At 42.3% G+C, this 23,434-nt stretch overlaps 5 protein-coding genes across 5 annotated transcripts in view; 2 read left to right on the forward strand and 3 right to left on the reverse strand.

Moving 5' to 3' along the window:
* Rpn2 (Regulatory particle non-ATPase 2) overlaps nt 1–1,075 on the reverse strand; it is a 60,850-nt gene extending 59,775 nt beyond the window's left edge. The window contains exons 1-4 of the mRNA XM_076896621.1: nt 948–1,075; nt 574–691; nt 335–504; nt 51–259 (exon numbers count right to left, since the gene is read on the reverse strand). Coding sequence (XP_076752736.1) covers nt 51–259; nt 335–504; nt 574–691; nt 948–966 — 516 coding nt within the window. The 5' untranslated portion in view covers nt 967–1,075. The remainder of the gene's footprint in view (nt 1–50; nt 260–334; nt 505–573; nt 692–947) is intronic.
* Nucleotides 1,076–1,299: 224 nt separating this feature from the next.
* Taf9 (TBP-associated factor 9) lies at nt 1,300–2,585 on the forward strand. The gene is made up of 3 exons (XM_076896551.1): nt 1,300–1,552; nt 1,692–2,141; nt 2,363–2,585. Exons 1-3 carry the CDS (start codon nt 1,414–1,416, stop codon nt 2,506–2,508), a joined length of 735 nt encoding a protein of 244 aa, XP_076752666.1. The 5' UTR covers nt 1,300–1,413; the 3' UTR covers nt 2,509–2,585.
* Nucleotides 2,586–2,816: 231 nt separating this feature from the next.
* On the reverse strand, nt 2,817–5,473 carry LOC143424483 (cilia- and flagella-associated protein 20). Its single transcript, XM_076896550.1, has 4 exons — nt 5,340–5,473; nt 4,926–5,117; nt 4,460–4,692; nt 2,817–3,494 (listed from the first exon to the last, which is right to left on the reverse strand). The coding sequence occupies exons 1-4, from the start codon at nt 5,421–5,423 to the stop codon at nt 3,020–3,022; spliced, it is 984 nt and encodes a 327-aa protein (XP_076752665.1). The 5' UTR covers nt 5,424–5,473; the 3' UTR covers nt 2,817–3,019.
* A 227-nt stretch (nt 5,474–5,700) lies between these two features.
* On the reverse strand, nt 5,701–6,319 carry LOC143424861 (uncharacterized). Its single transcript, XM_076897219.1, has 2 exons — nt 6,141–6,319; nt 5,701–5,989 (listed from the first exon to the last, which is right to left on the reverse strand). Exons 1-2 carry the CDS (start codon nt 6,317–6,319, stop codon nt 5,767–5,769), a joined length of 402 nt encoding a protein of 133 aa, XP_076753334.1. The 3' UTR covers nt 5,701–5,766.
* Nucleotides 6,320–9,311: 2,992 nt separating this feature from the next.
* On the forward strand, nt 9,312–14,606 carry LOC143424551 (oxysterol-binding protein-related protein 2). Its single transcript, XM_076896688.1, has 9 exons — nt 9,312–9,449; nt 10,170–10,368; nt 10,456–10,565; nt 10,717–10,875; nt 11,202–11,402; nt 11,984–12,173; nt 13,059–13,175; nt 13,285–13,502; nt 14,190–14,606. Exons 1-9 carry the CDS (start codon nt 9,418–9,420, stop codon nt 14,290–14,292), a joined length of 1,329 nt encoding a protein of 442 aa, XP_076752803.1. The 5' UTR covers nt 9,312–9,417; the 3' UTR covers nt 14,293–14,606.
* The last annotated feature ends 8,828 nt before the right edge of the window (nt 14,607–23,434 follow it).

The raw sequence follows: 23,434 nt of genomic DNA on the forward strand, positions 1-23,434 counted from the left end.
ACGCTATATACAGTATGCATTCTCTCCATAATCGAAGTAAATATACTTACAGATTGCATAATTGCTGCTTCGAAAATGTCCATTCTTCTTGTCTCGAGAGCCAGACCCAAAGCTTGCCGATACTGATTATCATCTAAACATCTTTGGAACATCTTGTTCACAATTCCTTCCAATCTTGGATCAATTCCCTTACTACCCGGTGGTAACTTTCCTTCGGCTTCCAGTACACGTTGTTGAGTATAATAATCAATGCATTTGGCTGAAACAATAGGAAACAAGGTGAAAACACCCTGCGCGACAAACTTGAGAATAATCGATAAGATGTTAACAATACCTATGGTTGTATCGACGTATTCATTGCGAGCATTCACGTCAAAAAGCTCTCCAGCTCCAAGAGCGTAAGTGAGAGAATCTTCGAAACTTCCCAAATGATAATACACCTTACTAGCCACTAATGCGGCTAAGTCGTGTTGCTGGAACGATTTATCTTCGTGTAGAATTTCGCTGAAATAGAAAATGTACACAATTGAAACACGAACGAACGAACTACAAAGTGAAATATGCATTACGTACATCTTTTCTATGGCCTCCGAAATTTCAGGCCAAAACTCGTCCACTATCATATCCAATTTCTTCAAAGCGAACACCTTCAACTCTGGCATCGGCTCCTCTAAGAGGGATATAATACCAGCTGGAAATATGACAATAAAAAATTACTCCATTAGACGAAAATCATAAGATAACCAATAACACACGTGAATATCGACTAAACATTTGTATTTCAATGCGTCGAACACAAACGTAGAGGTTATGGTCGGACTGGATCTGCAAATCATTGCATGTGTACCGTTCAAGAACAATGTGGAAATTCCCAAAGAAATTCGGGGACAATTAAATTTATCTCAAACTCGAATCACAGCGTTTTATATTCATAATAACTTATTTACCTGCTGACGTGATATTCATGTTGCTTTCCTGGATATATAAATTCCTTGAGAAAAAACTCCAAGACACTGTTTGACGGCAAGCCACGAACCTGCCAACTGGATTCTACTGAAATGTGATGCACGCTAGTGTAATGGTCGCCACTCTAAACACAATGAACATATAAGTCGCGTGACGTATATTTTGTATATTTATTTCGTGGTTCTCGATACTCTTCAGAGAGTGTTTACCTTAAGCGAGAACGCTGCGTTTTAACGAGAATATTATTAAACGGAGAGTTTACGAACGAGGAGTGTTTTTAATTGAACAAAATTCAGACTTCACTGGTGGTACCACCGCGATCATAATGACGCGTACTTCGTGATATTGTTTTCAATTATGACTTTTAACGCTAACCTAAAATACGTGTTTGATCGTGACTCCGGGTTACTGTGCAAAGTGCAATCATAATCGTGGTGTTCGCGAAAAATGACAGAGAAAGCCAAAAGCATGAGTCACGTGAAACATATTCCGAAAGACGCCCAAGTTATCATGTCGATTATGAAAGACATGGGAATTACAGATTACGAGCCAAAGGTTATAAATCAACTGCTTGAATTTACATATCGTACGTATATTTAATCTGTACAATTCGCTTAAATTAATTCACGTGTAACAAAAATTCTACGATTGGACACGTGTCGTTTACTTTCACCTAATTCCGTGTTAAGAATGTAATTGTGAAATGATTCGTTTAAAAATCGCAGGTTATGTCACTTGTATCTTAGACGACAGTAGGATCTATGCGAATCACGCGAAAAAGAAGTTTATTGATTTAGACGATGTTAGATTGGCCGTCAAGATGCAATTGGAGCGTACTTTTACGAATCCACCACCGAGAGATGTGCTGCTAGATGTTGCTCGTGCTAAGAACAATATACCGCTTCCCTTTGTCAAGCCGAGCAACGGCCTCAGATTGCCACCTGATAGATATTGCTTGAACGCGACAAATTATAAGCTTAAGAACGCCACAAAGAAAGTGATCGGAAAACCGTTGCATTCCTTAGTTGGAAATAACATTCAAGGTGGCCAGTCGAAAATCAAAGTAGAAGGCAATAAAACTGGTCTTTCTATTGTTAAAAGACCGGGAACGCTAGCGACAGTTGCTAGAACTCAAACTATTTCAATGCCAAAGCCAGTGCTGAAATTTTCAACAGGTATATGAATATGCAAAAGTGGGGACATAAGTCGGAAGGACAAATGGTTCAATTATTTATTCCTTTGTAGATCCTTTTCGTGTCCTCCATTCCCGAACACATGTTCCCTCTATCCATATATCGTTCAGAACTCAAATACGTAAGACAGAAACTCCTCGAACATGCAGTAATGAAGTTTATTATTTCTACAGTTTATTTATGTTGATTATTTAAATTTGTAGCCACAGCAGGTGCAGCTACTGTAAAAGCGCAAGTAGCTAAACCAAAGATACAAATTTCCTCGGGGCAAACAATGCCTCCGGTAAAAATGGAAGTTGAGGAATCTATGAAAAGGAAAAGAGAGGATGACGATTATGACGTACCATAACGATAAAGATCAAATGCTAGACAAGCTTTCATTTTACATTTTATGTTTTTATTGCATTAAACAGTGTATATACTGTCGCAATGACACTTTAATTTCTATCACATAACGGTATCCCAATTATTTTTAATTTTTTCTTCCTGTAACTAGTATTAATTTTCGAACGAAACTGTATATTTTTTAATGAAACATGCTGTATAAAATATAAATAACGAACCCGATAAATCATCCCCATCTATACTTGTATCTACTCAAAATCGTAATATATCGAAAAATTTATACAAATTTTTCATTCCAATATTTTTCAACCATAAATTTTCTTATCAAATTTTCATCGAGATACATTTCACATCCACAAATGTAAAATAGCGAACAGGAAATAGTGTAACGGGTCTTCCAAATAAATTAAAAAGGATCTATTAAATGTCACCTTATTTACAATAAAATCTATTAAGATACTCTCGGATCACAGAAAAATAGACATTTTATTCGTTATATTTACATAAACTACTTACTACTGAACTTCTTCTTCGTCTTCTTCGGGTTGATCTTGTTCCACGTCAGTTTCTTCTTCTGTGGCGTATCCAGGAGTAACAGCAGCTGGTGCGTGTTCTTCAGTCAAATCTGTTTCTTCTTCAGTTTCGTAATCAACCACCCTTGGAGGTTCTACTTCCTCCTCCTCCTCCTCCTCCTCTTCTTCATCTTCTTCTCCTATTTCAACTCTCTTCTCTTCTTCCGCGGGAACAGCTTCCTCTTCAGTTAATTCTTCTTCTGCTGCTTCTTCCTCAGGTTCTTCCTCTTCTTCCTCCTCCTCTTCTTCAGCTTCCTCATCTACTCCGAAAGGCGGTGGTTCCTCTGTTTCAACTTCCTCCATTTCTGCTATTTCTTCTTTCTTCTCTTTCTTCGCGACCTCCTCTCGAACGCATTTCTTGCGATGAATCGGCAGGAAGAGCTTAAAGTCTTCCGGTAGTTCGTCTTCCGAGTAAAGTCTATTTGATAATTAACGAATTCGTTTGAACAGCTACCCCGACAATGCAATCAGCGTATCACGTCTGTTATATGTCAATTCAGGAATTTTTTAATTTTTAAAATTTTTCTTTAGTTTTTTTTAATATATATTATTTATAAATAATATAAATATATAACACAACGCGGCGCAAATGACATCGCAGTGCTTTTACTGTGACAAAGTTCTGTTCTCAGGATGTATACTTCAATAGTTTTATCCTGATTTATTTTATATTTCCCACTTTAGATGCAAGAGAGAGCCAGATATATAAGAAAGAGTGAGACAGATTCTACCAACCCTACTCCAGAACCCTGGCGCCATCTCTGTAAAAAATGCTCAAACTGGCCGCACCTAATTATCAACAGCGAAAAAAACTCAAGAACTACTAGCGCCATCTCTGCGGAGAGTATTGAAATTAATGCCCGAGCAGTTTCAGGGTTCTTCCAAGAAATGGCGTTAGTAGTTCTTCAGTAGTTCACTTCGCTGTCGATAATGTTGTGCGACCAGTTTGAGCACTTTTTGCAGAGATGGCGCCAGGGGTTCTGGAGTAGAGTCTGCAGCATCTGTCTCACTCTTTCTTATAGATTTCTTATATATCTTTCTCTCTCTTACCTCGAAAGTGGGAAATATAAAACAAATTACAATAAAACTACTGAAATATCCAATAAATGACTACAAAACTGTAGAAAAACACAAAATTCCTGAATGAACGGCATTGGCAGGCGGTATCAGCAGTGGAACAGAACCGTGTGCTATTCTGGTGCATTTAAATACTAGCTTTTTCAAGTGTTATGTGATTATTTATGTTGCCTGGTTAATGTATATTGGTTATTCTTCAGCTTGCCGTTTATAGAGAATAAAACGCGAAACGTTGACATCGCGTGCAAAGAGGAGAATTGAATTTAAAACGAAATCGATGCTACGAAGAACAGATTAATTTCCTACCTGTCTGCAAAGTAAATACGACGGATCCTGCAATTCGCGTGGATCTGTATACGCGTGGTCTCGATATAATTCGTGCCGTATGCCCGCCTCGTGAAGTCCTCCAAATTGAATTGAATCTGATTCCAACCACCCGACAAACCGATCGGCATCGAGGTGCAGAACGGTCGGACACGAGTGGTGCTTTGAAAATTGCTCATTCGGAACCTCCTGTGCATATCTTTGTCGTCTAGTATCTATCGAGTTCAAAATAATTCGCGTTACCCTTCCAAAATCGAAAGCTTCGACGCAAGAATCGTTTTTAAGTTAGAAGACATTTGTACACGAAATAACAGTTACATCAAAGAGATATCTGCTGACGCTACTCGCACGAAGACTCTCTTTTTTTTGAGAGAGAGACATGGTTGATTTTAATTCGAAATAAATTCTACGTAAAGCAAAATGGTAAAGGAAACACTAAAGAATTTACAGTTATCTCGAACGTGAAGTACTTCTTCATGTTCTTGATAATCATGATCAGAAAGGGAAGCTTAACACCGAGGGATTTGTGGGGACCACGAGGGCAGAAAATGTACGTCGTCGTGACGTTGGTTCCAGCTATCTCCAAGGCCAGAGACTTCACCTCCTCGTCCGTCACTCTTCGAATGTAACCGTTCTTCACCTACCCGAAACATCACCTTTCTTACATAAGAGATATCAAACACGATTTCATTCGATCGCAACATTGGAATATACATATTAACACGATCCAAAAACTAGTTTCAACAATCGAAACAACAAATCATGCAAATCACAAGGAACGATATTACATCCAATTCCTCGGTTTCTCGAATACTTCGAAGTCTCAGGCTGTCGCGTATTCACATTTCACTATTCAACTCACATGCATATCCCACAGCTCCAAGGGTGACGATCCGCAGCTGTACAAAACGGACATAAGTCCATGCTGATACTTGTTACGAAACATTCCGCCCTCCCGTTCAGCTCGAGATGCGAATTAACTAAAAAATAATCCAACAGAACCGTCGCGCAACGTTCATCGCACTGAAACGCAGCTCTCGAAACGAGTATCCTTCTTTTGTTTCGCCTATATCGAATATATCGAATTCGCGCGGTTCCGCGCGTCGATCGATTCGACCGATCGCGTGGAAATTTCGCGTGGCGTCGACGGTCTGTTTCCTTTTCAAGGGAATAATGAAAATAGGACACACGTTCGGTTCGTTCGACGTAAAAACGCGGCTTTATTGGGTCGCGCGCGACGACGGCGTCCGGCAGAGCGGAAGTCGCGGGCAGAATGGGATGTTGCTCGCCTACGCGACGCGGAGGAGCTCGTTCAGGTGACGTCTCTCGTTCGCGGTTAACAAATCGGGGACAATCAATGTGTTCGGTGGCATCCCGACGCTGAACACACGGTCGATCCTCACGCTGTCGATGGCGAACATCTGTATCATCGCGAACTGCACGATCTCGCGGTTCAGCTGCCGTCTGATCTGCTTGTTGACCCTCTGCACGCGTCGTCGGCAGACCACGTAACTTCCAACAGATTGCACGATTTCTCTTTCAACGACGATGCACAGTAATTCGTGTGAAATAAAAAAAAATATATATATATATTTATATATAAGTAGGAAAGGTGTTACGAAACGTTCGTATTGATCTTCTCGAACAGCGATATCATTCTTACTAGGGTAATTTTTTAAGCGTCCTGTAACTGGGGTGTACGGAAACGTCGCTTCTATACAACTCTGGATACAATCTCATGTGCGTCGTGAGATATCTCCTAGCGCGTGGCTTCGTCTCGAGCTCCTCCTTCGACTTGTCCTCGCCCCTCGAATCATCCCCCGTTTCCTTTCCGCCAGCCATCGTCCAGTCACGTCAACTACAAGAGCGAACAGAATAATGCTTAACCATTTCTTTCTACGTTATAACTGATAACTCGAGGAGAAAACCAGAAAGTAAAAAAAAAGAAACAAATTGAAAGAACTCTCGAGGAACAACGAATATCCAAAGGATCGAAATCGCGATGCAATTATTACCGCCGATTGAACTGGAATTTTCAACTGAAAACGCCGAACGTGGAACGTGGCGATCGCGATAGACGCGAGGCTCGAACTGGCGAATTTTTCGATGGTCGATCCGGCGAGTCTCTCGCCGTTTGATCCGGCGAAAGTTTGCCCGATCTGTAACGAAGTGAGCCCCTGTGCCTCGCACGGGTATCGATTTGGCTTCCAGGTGAATCAATAGAGATTCGGTTCATTCTTATTCCGATGCGATTCGCTTGTATATATATATACATATATATACGTACACGTTGTCAGGCCACCCCTAACGACTCCATTAATCCATGATAATTAGCCGGTTCCAAGGAGATTATGCGCGGTAATCTCTGGAATTTGCTTGTAGGATAAAGTCAGTAGAACATGTTAGCCCTCGCGAACGATCCATGATCCATGTTTTCCATGGTACGCTCTGTACCATGATCGTGGGGGTTCGCGTTCGTCCGTGGTCTCTTTATCGGCTAATATTTAAATATCCCTGCGATTGGTAGAAATAATTAAAGGAGAGACGGTTAAGTCGAACGGTGTGACGGGTACTTAATTGTAATCGATGGATATTAATTGGGTCAAATGTTATTGATTTTTGAGGATGGAATATATTTGGTTTAAGTAAACGTGAACAAGTGACGAGATATGAACGCGTGGAAAAAGTTATTTAAATCTCGTTGAGAATTATACTTTTATGTATTATTATAATTTTTATATGCATATATCTCTATAAAAGAGTTAGTTACCGATTTACTGTTTTATAAATTGCACGAGTGTACTCTACAGTCTCTGACCGCCGAGTATAAGATGAGAAAATTTATATAATTGGATTTAAATGATAACTATAATCTCTATTGACTATTTTACGATAAAACCAAAAAATTCATAAACCAATCGCGAGAAAGGTTCATTGTTCGGTAGTTCCTAACAGAAATTTCATTAATCCTGCGTGTAGAGAGAATGAAATTTTGTCGAAAGGTAATCGCAACCATAATTTGAAAACAGAGACAGGGAATTCAATTAACGTGCATCGTGCTCCATCGAAACCACGGTAAGAGGTTAATCGCGTGCGATTGTTTCGTGAAATAGACGCGTAGCACGAAGGATATTTATCGAAGAGCCACCAGGATCGCTCGAGGGGGCCAGTTACTCGACGTGTACCTTGAGCCGTTCTCAGAACCGATGAAAATTCAATTACAATTACGCGACATGCCGCCAACAACTTTGTTACCGCGTCGATTAAAACTATGCACGTAACCAACGTCGATACGGTGATTGTGCGCATCGATCTACGAGCGTCGCTCGAAACACTAACGAGGACGCAACTTTCGCCCTTTCGTATACGCCGCCAACTTGTTGGAACGTTGTTACCGACCAAATGAAATTTCTTAATAGATCGTGTAATTGCTCAGACGACGATCGAGTTGCACGAGGAGCTGCGCTCGATTTAATCGAGTACCCAGGAGGGCGGAAAATTGCGGGAAAAACAGAGAGAGGGACGAAGAGGAGACGTCGTGTCGCGAGAATTCAAATCCAGAGGCGGCGGTCGCGCTTGCGCGCCAGTCAACGGGTGAATAAAGGTGTGTATTCACTTGGGAATTTCGTTTGAATGCATCATCGAGTGATAGATCTCGTGTTAGATCCTTATTTCTCAAGCTGGACCGATATTCTTTTAAACTCACTATGCTCCATGGAAAGACGTCCATATTTTTGTTACCTCGTCCACATTTTCTGTAACTAAATCACATTTTCTTAAGACAGACTAATATTTTAATAATACGCAAAGTTTCTAATATTTTCCTAACTCTAGGAGAGCGTACTCCCTACTTCTACACAAATCGAAAATTTCAACCCTCGAATAAGACAGTGAAATCCCATCGGATTAAGTAACCTACATTATCTAACCAAATTTCTCTTCTACACCTAGGTCACCCGTAGAGGTCACCAAAATTATCGACATCCGCGCTACCCATCATCCACCCTCGCCAACCCTCGAACGCAGTCGCACCTTAAGACAACCGTGCGCACATGCGTTCGCAAGCTGATATCGCGCGACATTTCCCAAAACCCATGCATCCATAACCACAACCAGGAAAGAATACGGAATCCCAAGCTTGCAGCCTCAAGCCTTGCGCGTTCACACCGCGAAGCATCCCTCGGTGTGCGGGCACCCTAACCAGGAACGGGCACCGTACCGTAGACCACAACAACCATGCTCGAACTTATTGATATTTTCCGACGAGTCTGGAACACCGGCCAGAGTGAGACAGCCGTGGACGTGCAGGAGAGGGTGGCTCGCGAAAGGGTGCGAGGAGGACGCAGCGAGCGAGAAGAGGGTGCGCCTGAGAGCTCGTCACGCCCGCATGCCCGACGCGTGCAGTTCTCCGAGTGTACAGCTGATCGCGAGTGCGTCCAGAGATTACGGACGTAACCAGCGCACTGTGTCGCGTTGATCGCACATGTCCGACGAATCGACGTCGAGGTCGTGTCGGGTCCGCGGATAATCGCCAGGCCCAACCTTTGTCCTTCGAACCAAACCTGTGTACCCAACGACCATGCTCTCGAGAAGCATGTCACGGTGATAGTCGTATGCGAGTCTCTGAAGAACGCCTTGGTGGACGTCTTCGCGCACATCCGCCAATCAACTTCCTCGACTTTCTCTGCTGGCCCTTTCGAGTTGTTTCAGTGTCGAAGTTGTTTCGAATCGGCTCGCGCGTCCTCGTGTGATGCACCCGTGATAAAGGGGAAAGAACAGGGACGTGGCGTGCATCCACGCGTCCCGCGGGCCTTTGGTCCGTCTTCCTCGATGTCGTTGGTCGTCGCGAGGTCGACGTAGGTCGACGATACTCGCTGTAGGAGGCCGCCCACGGGCACCACGGTTGGCCACGCTCGATAACCACCATAGGCGCGTTTATAATGGCCAACGAAACGACACAGAGACCGTACAGGTGCGTGGTAGACTTGGTTCCGCTTGAGTCATCCCATCGGGACCTCCTTTCTCAACGACGATTCTTTGTCCAGCTGGCGAAGCAACGCTGAAGCGTGTTATCATTGACACGGTTTCGCCTGCTTGGCGATCTTGTTTCAGCTATTGACGGTCGTCGCTTGGGTTGGGGATAATGTCTCTTGCGGGAAGTTCTCTCTATGTTTGATGTCTCTCTTTTAATTGCCTGTGACGGTGGTAGCTTGCAAATTGACCATTATTGCGGTATTTTTCAATAGCTTCTGCAGCAATGGTACTTTCTAATGGTCCTGAGATAACGTGTGTTTTAAAATAACTTCAGAAAGTATAGAAAGCGGCCGGTAAATGATAGAATTTATCGCTGGGAAATCCGAGTGACGTAATCGATGGCCACGCTTGTCAGACGGTGGCTGATGATATTGATTTCGATTAAGTATTGTTGCCAAAACAACGTTCGTTTATAGGGCAATCGATTGCGTTTTGCGCATTGCCCGGACACGCACGCATTTCAATATTCCTCCATCGAGGAATATTCTCTCCAAAAATTCTCTCCGCCAATTACGCGTGACGATCAACCGTGAAACGAATTCCTAAATCGACAACGCGTCCCTCGTCCACGATAAATGCTCCCACGAAGTCCCAACTCTTTCCTCGCCCTAGTCGAAGTAGCCTCAGCAAACAATTGGAACGATTGTCGTTTTTCAAGAGCAACGTTACCAGTCCCGGGCCACTCGGAAGTGAATCTCTGCTCGGTGTTGTCACTGGGCAAGGACCTCAGCAAGATCACAATGCCGGTCATCTTCAACGAGCCCCTGTCGTTCCTCCAACGCGTCGCCGAGTACATGGAGTACGCTAAGCTACTGAAACTCGCTGCCCAAGAGGAGACACCCATCGGAAGGTTGCAGGTGAACGTCACGTTTCATTTTTCTATTCCATTCAATCGTAGAATCATTCTTTAATCGAGAAGAAGCTATTCGTTGCTGGTGTTTTAGTATGTAGCCGCGTTCGCTGTGAGCGCCTTGGCCTCGAACTGGGAGAGGCTCGGCAAACCCTTCAATCCGATACTTGGCGAGACGTACGAGTTGGAGCGCGAGGACTTCCGGTTGGTAGTTTCGCGATACTCGAGCGGTTTTTGTTGAAATTTAATATTATTTGTTTTTGTGATGGATACATTGTGTATCGATTGGTTTATCGTTGTTTAGAGGTATTTGGATTGGTTCGAAGGGTAATTAATATTGTCGTTGTTATTTTAGGATAGTCTGCGAGCAGGTGTCTCATCATCCGCCGGTGTCCGCGTTCCACGCGGACAGCGACGAGTTCACGTTCCACGGCAGTATACACCCGAAACTGAAATTCTGGGGCAAATCGATAGAGATACACCCGAAAGGGATTGTCACGGTTGAACTTCCAAAGTGAGTATACCGTGCATCGCTTCCATGTCGTTTTTTCGTCCCAAAAGCGAAACTGTTCGGTGTGAACCTTTCAATCCAAGTCATCTTCGTTTTAAACCGTCGTGACTGAGGATTTCGTAACCTCCGTCGAATATTAATTCCGATGAATCTTTCGTGAAATAATTGCGAATACGACAAAATAAACATTTCGAAAGTTTAATCTCGTAAAGTCCACTTTGGCCAATGGCGCCAGATAAGTTGATATTCGTTTAACGAACTCTAGTGACCGAGAGGAAACGGTACACGATTGTTTATTGAACAAATTGTCTGGTATCGTCTGCGCGTAGATGGAAGGAGGCGTACACTTGGCAGAACATCAATTGTATATTGCACAACGTGCTGGTGGGTCAATTGTGGATGGAGCAGCTCGGGTCCTTGGAGATCAAACAGAGCGGCGGGGCGAACCTGAAGGCGAGTCTGTCCTTCAAGAGTGGCAGCTGTAACGGGAAGGACCTTCACCGCGTCGAAGGCTTCATTACGGATCAAGAGTAAGCTGGTAACAGTTTGTCGTTACTTGTTACGTGTCGCTATGTATTCGAGAAGATTGAAAAGTCGAAGGAATTTGTTCGAATATATCGAACGACGTGGTAATCAAGCACGATTGGTACTTGCTTCTTTATTAAAAAATAATTAGTATAAATTGCTAGATATCAGGGTGAAATAAGAATTGACGATTTTAATTTCTTTTAATTACAGAGAAAGTATTGGTTGTGATTTTATTTGATAATCTTTTGGGAAAATATTTTATTCGAATAATTTTATTTTGGTGAAAGATTCATTGATAGTTAGTCAATAGTAAGATTATAGTGATCGCTAGCGTACCGTGTGTCCTGCATTTGAATAGTGATTCTATTCTACAGCATAGTATTTGCTATTAATATTCCTTCCATTATTCTCACGTGGATGAAAACTGATAAGTGATTACTTCGCATCTTTTGTCTGATAGTACAACAAAGACAATACTGTATCGTGACTCGAATCGCATCCAAAGAGAGGCCTTACACACACGCGACTCCTGTTGGTTTTACGATCGATAGAAAACGCGTTGAGCGGTCTGTTTTCCGTTTAGAAAGAGGAAGCTGTTGTTCCTTTACGGGAAGTGGACGGACAGGATCAAGGTGTGCGAGCCGTCGTTGTACGAGGAGGCATTGGAGAGGGTGAAACGCGAGGCCAAGAGTCCTCAGGGTAGTCCTGGCCACAAGAAGGTCCTCGCGAAACTGCACAGCCTCAAGGTCGGAGCTTTCAAGCCCTCTCATCAGGTAGCTTTCTTAAAATGTTCCCAATTACGCTTTGTTTCTTGTCGTAAGATCGCGATACGTATCCCTCATTTAATGCAACGAATGATAGCGTAGCACGTTTCATTTAAAATTTATTACTTCGTTTACGGAAAATTACGAATACGAACTGAAAAGTTTCGCGACACGACAACGGTGCAGATTCTCGTGGATCGTTTTTAAGCTTTGTTACATAAAGATGGGTAAAATAAATGTCAAACGCGCGAATCGTGATTCCGCTTTCAAAGCAAAATCAATACCGGTGAACACGTAATCAGAGGACGATACGGATTGGCAGAATTTGCGAAAGTTCGATTAAATAACCGCGACCAATGGACGAGACGTAAGCAGAGGCGTTCTTCGACTACTGTCTCGTCGGTTGCATTTTATTTCGTTTCCGTTCACCCTACTTTTCTTACCCAACCATTCATTGTGAAATCGAAACGTGTACGAGCACAGCACTTTATGCGTCGGCTATATTTACACGTGCCTTCATTCATTGAAGCTCTGTTCAACAACTTGGGCAACTTTCTCTTGGAAAAAATTCTCACCCTAACTGGATTATCGAGTTCTCCGCGTAATTCATGAATGGTGGTTGTATCGTTCTCTCCCTTCAAGACGTGTCGCCATTGAAATGAAAAAATTGATCGAAACTACTTCTCCGACGAAGTTATAATTTTTCAATAAATATCCTGCAGTCTCTATTTTTTTATATTTTTTACCGATTATATTCGAAACATTTATGAAATAATCAAAATCCTACAATGTATTAATAAGAAAATTAAAGAATAATAACATTTCGTTATTTAGCGTTGATAATGATTTCTAATGATTTTAATGATTTCATGAATTTTCTCCTGGTTACGAAAGGACGCGATCGATGACTCCTCGGCAAGTATAGATGGTGACGACACCCCAACGATCGACGACATCCCCGGGTCGACCACGCTCTGGGTAGCTTCTCCAAGGCCGCCAAACAGTTCTGAAGTAAATAAAAATAGAACAACTAAATTAATATGCAAAGAAAAAAAAAGGTTGATTGATTAGAAAATCGAGAAGGATCGAGAGAAACATTGTCGTGTGGTTCGATTTTCAGTATTATCAGTTCACAACGTTCGCGATGTCGTTGAACGAGATGACACCGGAAATGGAGAAAGTGGTATGCCCGACAGACTCGAGATTAAGGCCGGATATTAGGAAATTGGAGAACGGCGACCAGGATGGCGCTGCCGCTGAGAAGTCGAGGCTCGAGGAGAAGCAACGGGAGATGCGTAAAGCTCGAAAGCACAAGAAAGGCGAGGAATGGACGCCAAGGTAACCAACGGACTTTAATTAAATCAAATTCTTTCAATTATTCAAGTTCTCCATTGGTATAGAGGATTAATACATTTATGAAATTAGTTTAAAAAGTTTGAGAGGTTTGCGTAACGCAACAATCGATACAGCTTCTCAAGCGATCATAAGTATCGTCGTTCAATTTATTAAATTGATCATTTTCTTCGCTATTAGTATAATATTGATAGTTATACAAGCGTAGCATATTTCGTGCCAAAAATATCCTCTAAAGTAATCCCATGTATCTATACACGGTTATCCCCTTTAAGCTTCCAACGACTTAACTTTGAAAGCTCGTATCGAACAATTTCGACGCCAGTTTTAAAACTATTTTCTAACCTCCGTTTAAAAATTTCTCGAGGTCAATCGTTTCCAATAAAACAGCGTTTAAAGACTCCTCGTGGCAACTTTTTATATTGCAACATTCAGTACCGATGTATCATACGGAACTCGTATTTCACTCTTCGAACATACCAAGTATTTACTCTTCGCATTTAGAATTCACTCTAGAAAGTGTCTCTCGTTATCGTAATTGACAATTATGCGTGTATTTACATAACGCATGCATTTTCAATGGAACAAGCTTCGCGACGTCTCGTTTCTCCTTCACTGGAGAACCTGGTAACGACATCGATTATCCTGTCACGAGTGTTTTGTGCATCATAGGTGGTTCCAATTAGGCCTGAACCCGTACACGAATCAAATGGACTGGCTGTACTCGGGTGGCTACTGGGACCGCAACTACAGCAACATGGAGGACATATTTTAATGAACGTGGAGCACTTTGCTCGCTCCGAACACGCAACTGACAAGCAACTATAGAAAATAAAATACTAGCGCTCGCATGCTCTGGCGAGGAATCTTCGTAAAGGTTATCGATACTCGGTACAGAAAAGTTAAGCAGGCTGATATCGCGTTTATTCCCGATCGTTGGTCGATCCACTCTATTCTAAACCGTCACCGTCGTTTCGTAAGTACGAATGGTTGCCAGCGTAGGAATAGCAGGCGTGAGTAGAAAGTGTCAGACATGGTCAGACTCGCGAGGAACCATTCTTTCGTATCTGTCGAGAATGGTGTAGCCTTTAAGGGGTCGTTGAATTGTGTTCCATTGAGCCGACACCGGTTTAGAATCGACCAACGAGGCAGGAATCGAGCGGGACTCTAGGATAAATAGGTTCTTTTTCGTCGCAACGAGCGAAACTTTTGTACAACGCCCAGCTTTACACGGACACGCACGTTTCTCTTCGATGAAGCAGCTGTTGTACTCGCGTGAGTTCGTTCGCGAGTTCTTCCGTGGCGACCGAATAGGAAAATTGTCGCTCGACGGTTGCGAAGGAGATATATACGCGCTGTAGCGGAAGTCGCGGTGGGTTTTCTGCGGCCACGCAGAGTTTCGTGAACGTTCACGAGCTTCCAACATCCTACTGAACACTTTGAACGTTAGTCAGCGGATACACGCCCATTTCAACTGTCAGGTGTTAAATTGTCATTGGATCATTATTAAATTTAAAGTCGATGAACGCGCCACTTTGTCAATCGTGTTAAATTGTTGTCTAATACTCTTGAAACTTAAAATCATCTGTGAAATCAACGTCCTGTTATCGGAATGTACGCGTTAATGATTGTAATGAAAATTTAAGATATGATCATACCACACTCTGGGTTGGTTTCGTCCCGGTTTTTTTTTCAATGAAGCGACTAAATAAAGTTGCATCGGATTTGGTTGATTATACCACGACGTAACGAATTTTTTTCTTGTAATTATGTATTTAGTATATCAGAGAAATCATATTTTATTGCTGCCATTCGATATGTACTTATAAATACAACAGATTCAAGTAAATAAAAATGTCAATTATCCATGGATACTTCTGTCTGTACTCGCAATTAGTTACGACTCGAAGTGTTGAATAAATATCTGTCAAGAATCAGAAGTGTTCAGAGTTTTAACGCAAAAGTATCGAGAAAGTCAAAGACCCCATCATCCACGGTCGCACGAGTGAGGTATATTAAAAAGTGCGCTCGATACTTTACGTTTCGTTCGAAGATAAATAGTTTCGAGTAATTTGAAGAATGAAAATCGCACGAAATTAAAATGCTCGGTAATTGATAGGACTGGCACTTATTTTTCTGCGCAACGTGCATTCTCCAGCAATGGCTGAAATGGCGCGTGAACGTTCGTAAACTGGTTTCTGTCGTGGCCGCTAGATGCTTCCACTTTGGCGTCCAGCCGATCGACTTCCACTGGTCGGCTGTTCGCCCGCGAAAATCGTCGCTCCAACCGTGTTCGAACTCGAAACATTGCGCAACCGCGTCTTCTTTTTTGTAGATTAACGAATGAACGCCTAGAAATTGATGTCTATGTGTAAAAATCCCGTGCAACGGCGAGCGAACCGCACTTCAGCGAACGTAACGACAGTCGTATGGCTGTTCTACGAGGAATCAAGTGGTTCTCGCGGCGCGTGGATGAAAACACGAAGTCCATCCGTTGTTAGTCGACGTTTGCTGTATATACTGCGGCGATCGTCGCGAACTTTTTATAACACACAGAGAGACAAACACAGAGAGGCAAGACGTACGCTGTCGCTCGCAATTACTCGCGTTGAGCAGGTTTTACACGTTTCGATATTATCGTGGAAGTCCAATTGGCTGAATACGTGCTACTGGAAATTATTTATTTCGCTGTACTAATAATTTTCAGTCGAAGAACTTTATTATTCCTTGAGTGATAGACTTGGATGTTGAATCAGAACACAAGTAAACTGTTTCTTTTTAAATGGGAGAAATACAAAACTTGTATCGTCCCTTAGAGATAAGATTAATTACGAGCGATAGTCTACAAAAACATATACATATACACGCGCGTACACCACTTCAGTTCAATCTCCTTTCCCAACAGAGCCATCGAGAGATCGCATCCTTCTCATACACGCTCGTTTTTACGACCGCGCGTAGCCACGAGATCACAATTCCGACACTATTTTTATAACAAAAGAAAAAACTATACGAAAGAAGAGAGGACATGGACTCCAGCAAGTCTGTACCTTTCATTTTTTCGATACGTTAGCTTGACTAGTAGGTTTCTGTACATACAGCGACTGTACTATACACTTGTATCTAACATATAAGTACGTTAACGATTTAGGAGGGTTTTATGCGCACCGCGAAAAAGAGGAATTACGAATACGGAGAAAACTAGCTCAAATAGTTAGCTCAAATAATCCCAGGAAGCTTCGTAAACCACGCATCGAACGAGCAATAAACTGTAACCGTTGGTGTATTTCGTGATATCATTCGATGTTGCCCTGTAGCTACTCGTCACACCGTTCAGACTCTCTAGATGACATTAATTTCGTTCGTTTATAGTCAACGGCGATTGTAGAACGATTCAGTTACCGGATTGGCGTGTAGGCGGTCCGGTCCGACGCGTAGAGGCAACGTAGATCGATATAATTTGATACCGAACGCCGATGCCAACGCGGAAAAGCCACGCGCTGATTGCTACTTCTTCGAACCAGTTTACGCATCCTCGTACGTACGCATTTCTCACGCTCTCCGCAGAGATTTCACACGCGTAAACAACCTTAGAGTTTAGTTTCGCTTGTCGTTAGTACGTAAGCGTCGTCCGGCTGTGTTAGGGACGCCGTTCGCTAACGATCGTGGACATTTAGGCCAGTACGAGTTAAAGTGCACACGTTCGTCGCTTCTGAGGAGCCGACGCACCTATCAGAGCGTAGAGTTCACCGCGTGAGATCATCTAAGCGTGTCGCTTTGTAGGGCGTCCCATATCGCGAATAACTTTGGCGGTACGTTCGATATAAGTGACACTGATTCGTAGCTCTACACGTGTAACTAAAGTATATATGTGCGTATTCGACGAACCTATCGAATTGAACACCGTACAAGCTCCCTGTTTTCCGTTGCATCTCAGGTTCTCCATTTTTCCACTCGATCGTTTTCGTTCGCCGACGAGATTTCAACGATTCTACGTTAATATCAGAATGAACGTCGGTAACTTCGTTTGGGAATTGACTGACACGCTGAAGAATTCTTCATATTTATTTCTAGAAGTCTGGTAGATTCTAACAAAGCGGCGAAATTTGCGTAAAATTAATTTTAACGAAGCATGCTCGTTTTTATCGCGTATAGATAGGCAGGAAAGAAAGGTGTTAAAAGTAATTGCTAGTAAGATAGAGTTTCCACACGACACATCACTTCATAGAAACATGATTTAGCGTATCGAACAGTATTACAGCGAGGACAGAAAAAGAAATATTACTTATAGATTGTACACGTATAGGAATTGAACCTGTGCGCAATAAAGAACATCTCTACGTTTCTGTACGACGTTTCTGACGATTGTTTCGACCCATCCACCATGAGACACGAGTAAAAATTAAGAGCAAAAGTGATAGGTATATCCCTTGGGAAAAGAAAAACGATGTCAATAATATTTAGAGCAGCTACACCATCGAGCCCTCGTGCTGTAGAGTATTACTGTATTTGCGTTGCATAGACGAGTGTATGTATCTGTAAATAGATAAATAGATAGTAGAAATAAATGTTGTAAAGAAAGACTCTCGCTTTCTTTCGTTACCACGGCGCTCCAAATATGTCTTCGAGTAGTAATCAAACGATAAACCGTAGCTCGCGCGATATCTAATCGACAGTATTTAACGCAGTATGTGAAATAACTTTTATCGACGTAATCACAAAAACGAACGATATCACGCAGAACGCGGAATTACCGCCGTAAATTCGAACTCGACGCTGCGCGCATGTTAGTACTCTCTTATGGTCACGTGGTGCCGCCACTCGTCGACTGTTTTCAACATGGCCGCCGTATCGTCCCTCAGAAGCGGTTCGGAAGGAATCGATCTCGGTTCGGTAGCGGAGAACACGTCACAGTGGCCGTTTCGAAAGTTCCCGTGGAAAAACGCGTGCGTATCGTTGTTCCGTTGATTATTCGCGAGTGGTGGATCCTTGGACCAGCGAGAGGGAGCGTCCACGTAAGCGCATCGAGTCGACAAAATGAGCAACGTACCAACAGGTGAGATCATTGACGCCACTTTTCTCGTGGACACGATTATCATTCCCGTCTGCGACAACGTGTACCATATTTTCACGAGTGACACGTCAACCGTACGGAGCACGTTTCTCGTCGAGACGTAGGTTAGACGAGAGGCGTGATCTTTGTGAATACGCGAGCGGACGAATGGCGAACGCCAGTTCTTAACCTATGCCCGTCTCTTCCTCGATCGCGACTCGAACGACCTTTCAGGATCGTTCCTCTCCGTGACACTTATCTCGTCGTAGAACGACGAGCGATTGATTTGACGCGATTGTCGAGAGCAGTATCTTGACGCGATTGTTCTCGACGTGTCGTAGAATATGCCTCGCAGTTGTTACGCAGGACGTTGCCCTTTATATAACCGGTTTCGTTACGTTCTTTTCCTTTACGCGAAAAGCATTTTGCAATTTTGCGGTGGGATGTTAATGACGCATTTATGGACGGCAGAGCGTGGACTATTCGAGCAACTGTTCTACCCTAACCTCTCCAATTACACGGTCAAATACATCGCACCGCGTACATGCCGGTGTGTGTTATTTTCGTCTGAACGTAGCACGTTAATTACGTTTACGTGATTAGGATCTGTCCAACCTTTACTCGTGGCGATGTTTTCGGTGGAACGGTTTCGAGGGAAAAATAGTACGCAGTTTCGTATACAAAAGCTGCTCGATGCTCGCTCGCTCGTTGTTATTGTACAAGTGCGTATTACATTGTAAACATGGAAAAGTCTAGATGGGGTATACGGTTTCTTATTGTTAGTTGTTTCTTTTTTTCTGCCTCTCTCTCTCTCTCTTTCTCTCTCTGCAGCTCGTTAATGCACAGTATGTGTGTGTATTGATGCTTGTTTACTGAATGAAGTACCTGCAATTATGTATTAAAACGTTGCGCATAAATATGTTGAACATAACAAGTGTACGTGGATGTAATTCTCGATGGCGATAGGTAAAGGTCGCACCTGATATCGTGTATCACGCCCGAGTAAATACATTTTATCGGGAGTATTATTATCTCGGTTTTGCCTGATATAGTTGTATCCTTTCTCACGTTCGTTTTGCCTAGTTGTTCTTCTCGTGTGTAGCGTGATCGATCTACATCGGTGAAATTCGAATGTTACATACAAGGTAATCATTTTATTTTGTCTTCTAGAATTTTTTATTGCGACACGTATTTATACGAGATAGCAGAGATTGCTTAAAATTGTAGAGCCACAGAGGGCTGTAACACAATAATACTTGAATTGATCGGAGAAAGGAATATTTCTTTTAATAAAATCTATTCTAGTAACGTGTGCAGTGTATTAATAGAAATATTACGTAATAGGAGTGTGGATGTACGGGGGATGTCAAAGGTATCAGAATACTAAAAGTAGCGGTGCAATGCGGGTATTAAAAGTGTTAGAAGTACTAGAAGTGCTGGGAATAATATTTGCGCCATAAATACTGGGTATATTAGGGGCGCTGAAAAGATTATTATAGTATCAACAAGCGTTTTATTGCATTTGGGGTTACTCAAAGGGATAGAGAGAAAGAGAGAGAGAGTATTAGTGAAAATTCCAGCGGAAAGTAGGGTGCTATAATTAGTATCGAAGTAACGACTTGTTACTTTCATCTTGATTCAAGCCTTCCGCTTTCATTTCTCTAATGTTCGCCTCATCGTGGATGTTATTTTTATTCTAAATAAAATTCCTCACAGGCTCGAAAATTCTCAATTTTGGCGAGGCCTATTTTCGCAGCCTACGTCAAATACTCGGATGACTCGCGCTCCCTACGGCCACGTGTTTTACCTTTTCGCATTCAAACGTCCTCTTATCCAATTCTCACTAAATAGCGTCGATATTTTCAATGCAAATATTTCTCGAACTACCCAGTGATTGATTCACACGAAACGTTCACCGTTTTCCGCGAATCGATATTAAGATATAATTATTTAAGGTCTTTTCAAGGGACGCGCGTCGATGAAGACTAAATAATTAAACAAAAAAAAAAGAGAAATAGAATGACAAATGTACGTATTTTCTCACGTAAACTCAAAGGTCTAGTATTCGCTGTGCAGTTGCTTGTCTATATATTTCATTATCATTGCATCTTAATGAACGTAGTGCATTGAAGTAAGCAGTGCGTCGCAACGAAATGCTACGACGGTGCAACAGCCCCCTGTATTCATTAATACACGAGGATGATTATGATAAGGGTTAAGCAACTGGTGGATACCGAGTTTGAAGCCTCGTTCAGCTTGTGTAGTCAAGTCACTTGACTCCAGTCATTAGAACCTTATCTAACCAACCGCTTGACTAATACGCGCTTGTTACTTCGCTTACCTGGATGACTTTCGAAGTTCAAGCATAATTAAGAACCTTTTAATTCATTCCTTACCAAAACATCCCTCTAATTACGCTTGAATAAAATTCATTCCACATCGATGTGCCGACAAATATGTAATCATATTTACGCTACTCTCGCCGTGAATACTGGTAAAACATTATCGTGTGACTTTTACGTTGAGAAACAGTCGCGTTGCTTTAACTTGGCTGAAAAAATGCCCGATAAGATTCGTAGTGCGCGCACGCTGGCGAATGATGCAACGAGACTATTTGTTCGAGAGGTATTGGCGACAGCTGGTAAATGCTTCCAGCTGGCAAACTCAATATTAGCAATACTGAGCCGTGAGTGACTCATCGCGTTTCGAAGGATAATTCGCCCGTTCTCCATTAGACTACTCGTAGGAGAAAGTAGCAAAAGCTAAGGCCGCAGTTGGTATCGCGTTCACGGAAATCAGCGGCGTGCGGTTCTGGTTGCAACTGGCTCTGTGCATTATCGGATACTTCGTCCTCGCGACTCGAAGCTTGATTTGCGCTCGAATTTCGATATCTGACAGTAGATTGTTTTTTTTTCTTTTTTCTTTTATCAATCGTACTCGTTCACGATTCTCCCTTGGGTGTGTCGTTTCATCGATTCCTAAGGGGACACTTTCGAACTGTCATTCTAATCACTTTTTCATTCGATACTTCATAATTTATATTCTACTCTTATTAGGTTAACAGATTTGTCAATTAATTTGTAGAACCAATGTCGGTACTTGTTCTTTTGCTTCGAGAATGATAAATTCTCGAAGGAGTCGAGGAAATTCGTATTTGCAGGAAACTCTAGAGTATTTACATTTCGTTCTTAATTAACTAATGTTAATTTGACACGATGCCAGTAAAAACTATGTATTACCGCGAATCTAAGGAGAAATATTGGTAATTAAACGTTATCGTTAACGCTTATCTTGTAGGCGAAGCGAATTCATGAAATTCGCTCGACTCGAAGTTTTCTATACAAGCCGAAGCGTAGAATTCAGATTCGGTTTCACGTCGCTGAGCAAATATGTCTGCGATCGTTAGACCATGAAAGAAAAATTCCAAGTGGTTGGTGTAACGGTGCAGTTTTTCGTGACTAACTGGAAAGGTATCATTTTTAATTAGTTACCTCGACATCATCAATTTCATTAATTTGTTGCAATGAAATAAAATCAAATAAAGAATCAATTCTTTCTTTTAAGGACATATGATAATTTCACGACAATAAAAGTCAGGATTTATTATTAAAGACGAGGAATGAATCCGCCAACAAGTGTCGAGCATTGATTTCTCGTTTAATATCTCGCCTTTTGTTTGCATCCCCTTTACACGTTCAAGAATCGTTCCTTTCTCTCGTTAATATCCCGTTTATTATACTCCATGCAGAGCCAAGCAAACAGCAATCGATATAATCCAATCAAATTCGATTTACATAGTAGAGTGTCGCGGAACAAATTGTATCGTTGCGCTGGCAATTATGCAGATACATAATTATAGCTGGTCGATTTCGAAACAAACGATAGCAATCGAATTTTCGAAATTTTCAATTCATTAGCGAGATGCACGAAACGATCTTCTCGCGTAGAAAGTATGCACGCGCGCAAATTACACGTCGGATTCCACTTTCAGCTTTTATCTTTCTATTTTCTTCCCCCACTTGTTTTTTTCTCTTTTTTCTCCTCTTTCTCTACTTTCGCGCAGGCAGAGTCGCGCTCGGTGTGCGCCTGGTTTAAGCGAAATTCGCCTGGGCAAGCGATTTATTAAAGCCAACCGTGTTCACTTCGCTCGTTGCTGAGTCAAGCGAAACTTGAGATGTATCGTACAGAAAGTTCACTTCCTACTTTGGCTTCTCGGCTGTACGTAGAAGCTGTTAGTTGATCGCGAACACTTACCGCTGCAGTTTTATTGATCTTCACCTGAACTTACGCGAGCGACCTGCCGTCGTAATTCCGCCCCTCGCGTGTCCACGAGGAACTCGCAGGAACTTGGAGGTCCTCGAACCGATCCTTTCGGCGCGCGAGACCACGCGCCGTTTCTACCGTTCCTGTTTCAAACGACACTTTCTCGACGACGCATACATTATTATTTTCATACAGAAATAATACTAATAAAACAGATATATTCCACCCATTAAACATTGTAAATATTATGAAACGAACGATCAGTGTAAGTGGAAATTAACCGATTAAATTTCTGATCGAGAATAAGAGTTCGCAGAATCGTGTAAAAATTATGACAGACATTTCAGAGAAGTATTCAGACGAACGGACAGTGAAACGTACTGTTTCACTGTGTGACGGATAAAAAATTGGTATCGCGGTTGAGGTAACAGTTAACGCAATTAGTCGCTGTTAGGAGCAGTGGAAAGGTTGGTTTACACGACGAGACCGTCGCGGATCGATACGCGTAGAGGAGTAATTATGGAATTACCGAGTGGCGGGCGAAATTTTTTAGCGTTTCGTTTCCGAACGATCGGTCACTTTACCCGTGGATTATTACGAC

This window comes from Xylocopa sonorina, chromosome 6 (assembly GCF_050948175.1).
Source record: "Xylocopa sonorina isolate GNS202 chromosome 6, iyXylSono1_principal, whole genome shotgun sequence".
NCBI classification, from domain to species: Eukaryota; Metazoa; Arthropoda; class Insecta; order Hymenoptera; family Apidae; genus Xylocopa; species Xylocopa sonorina.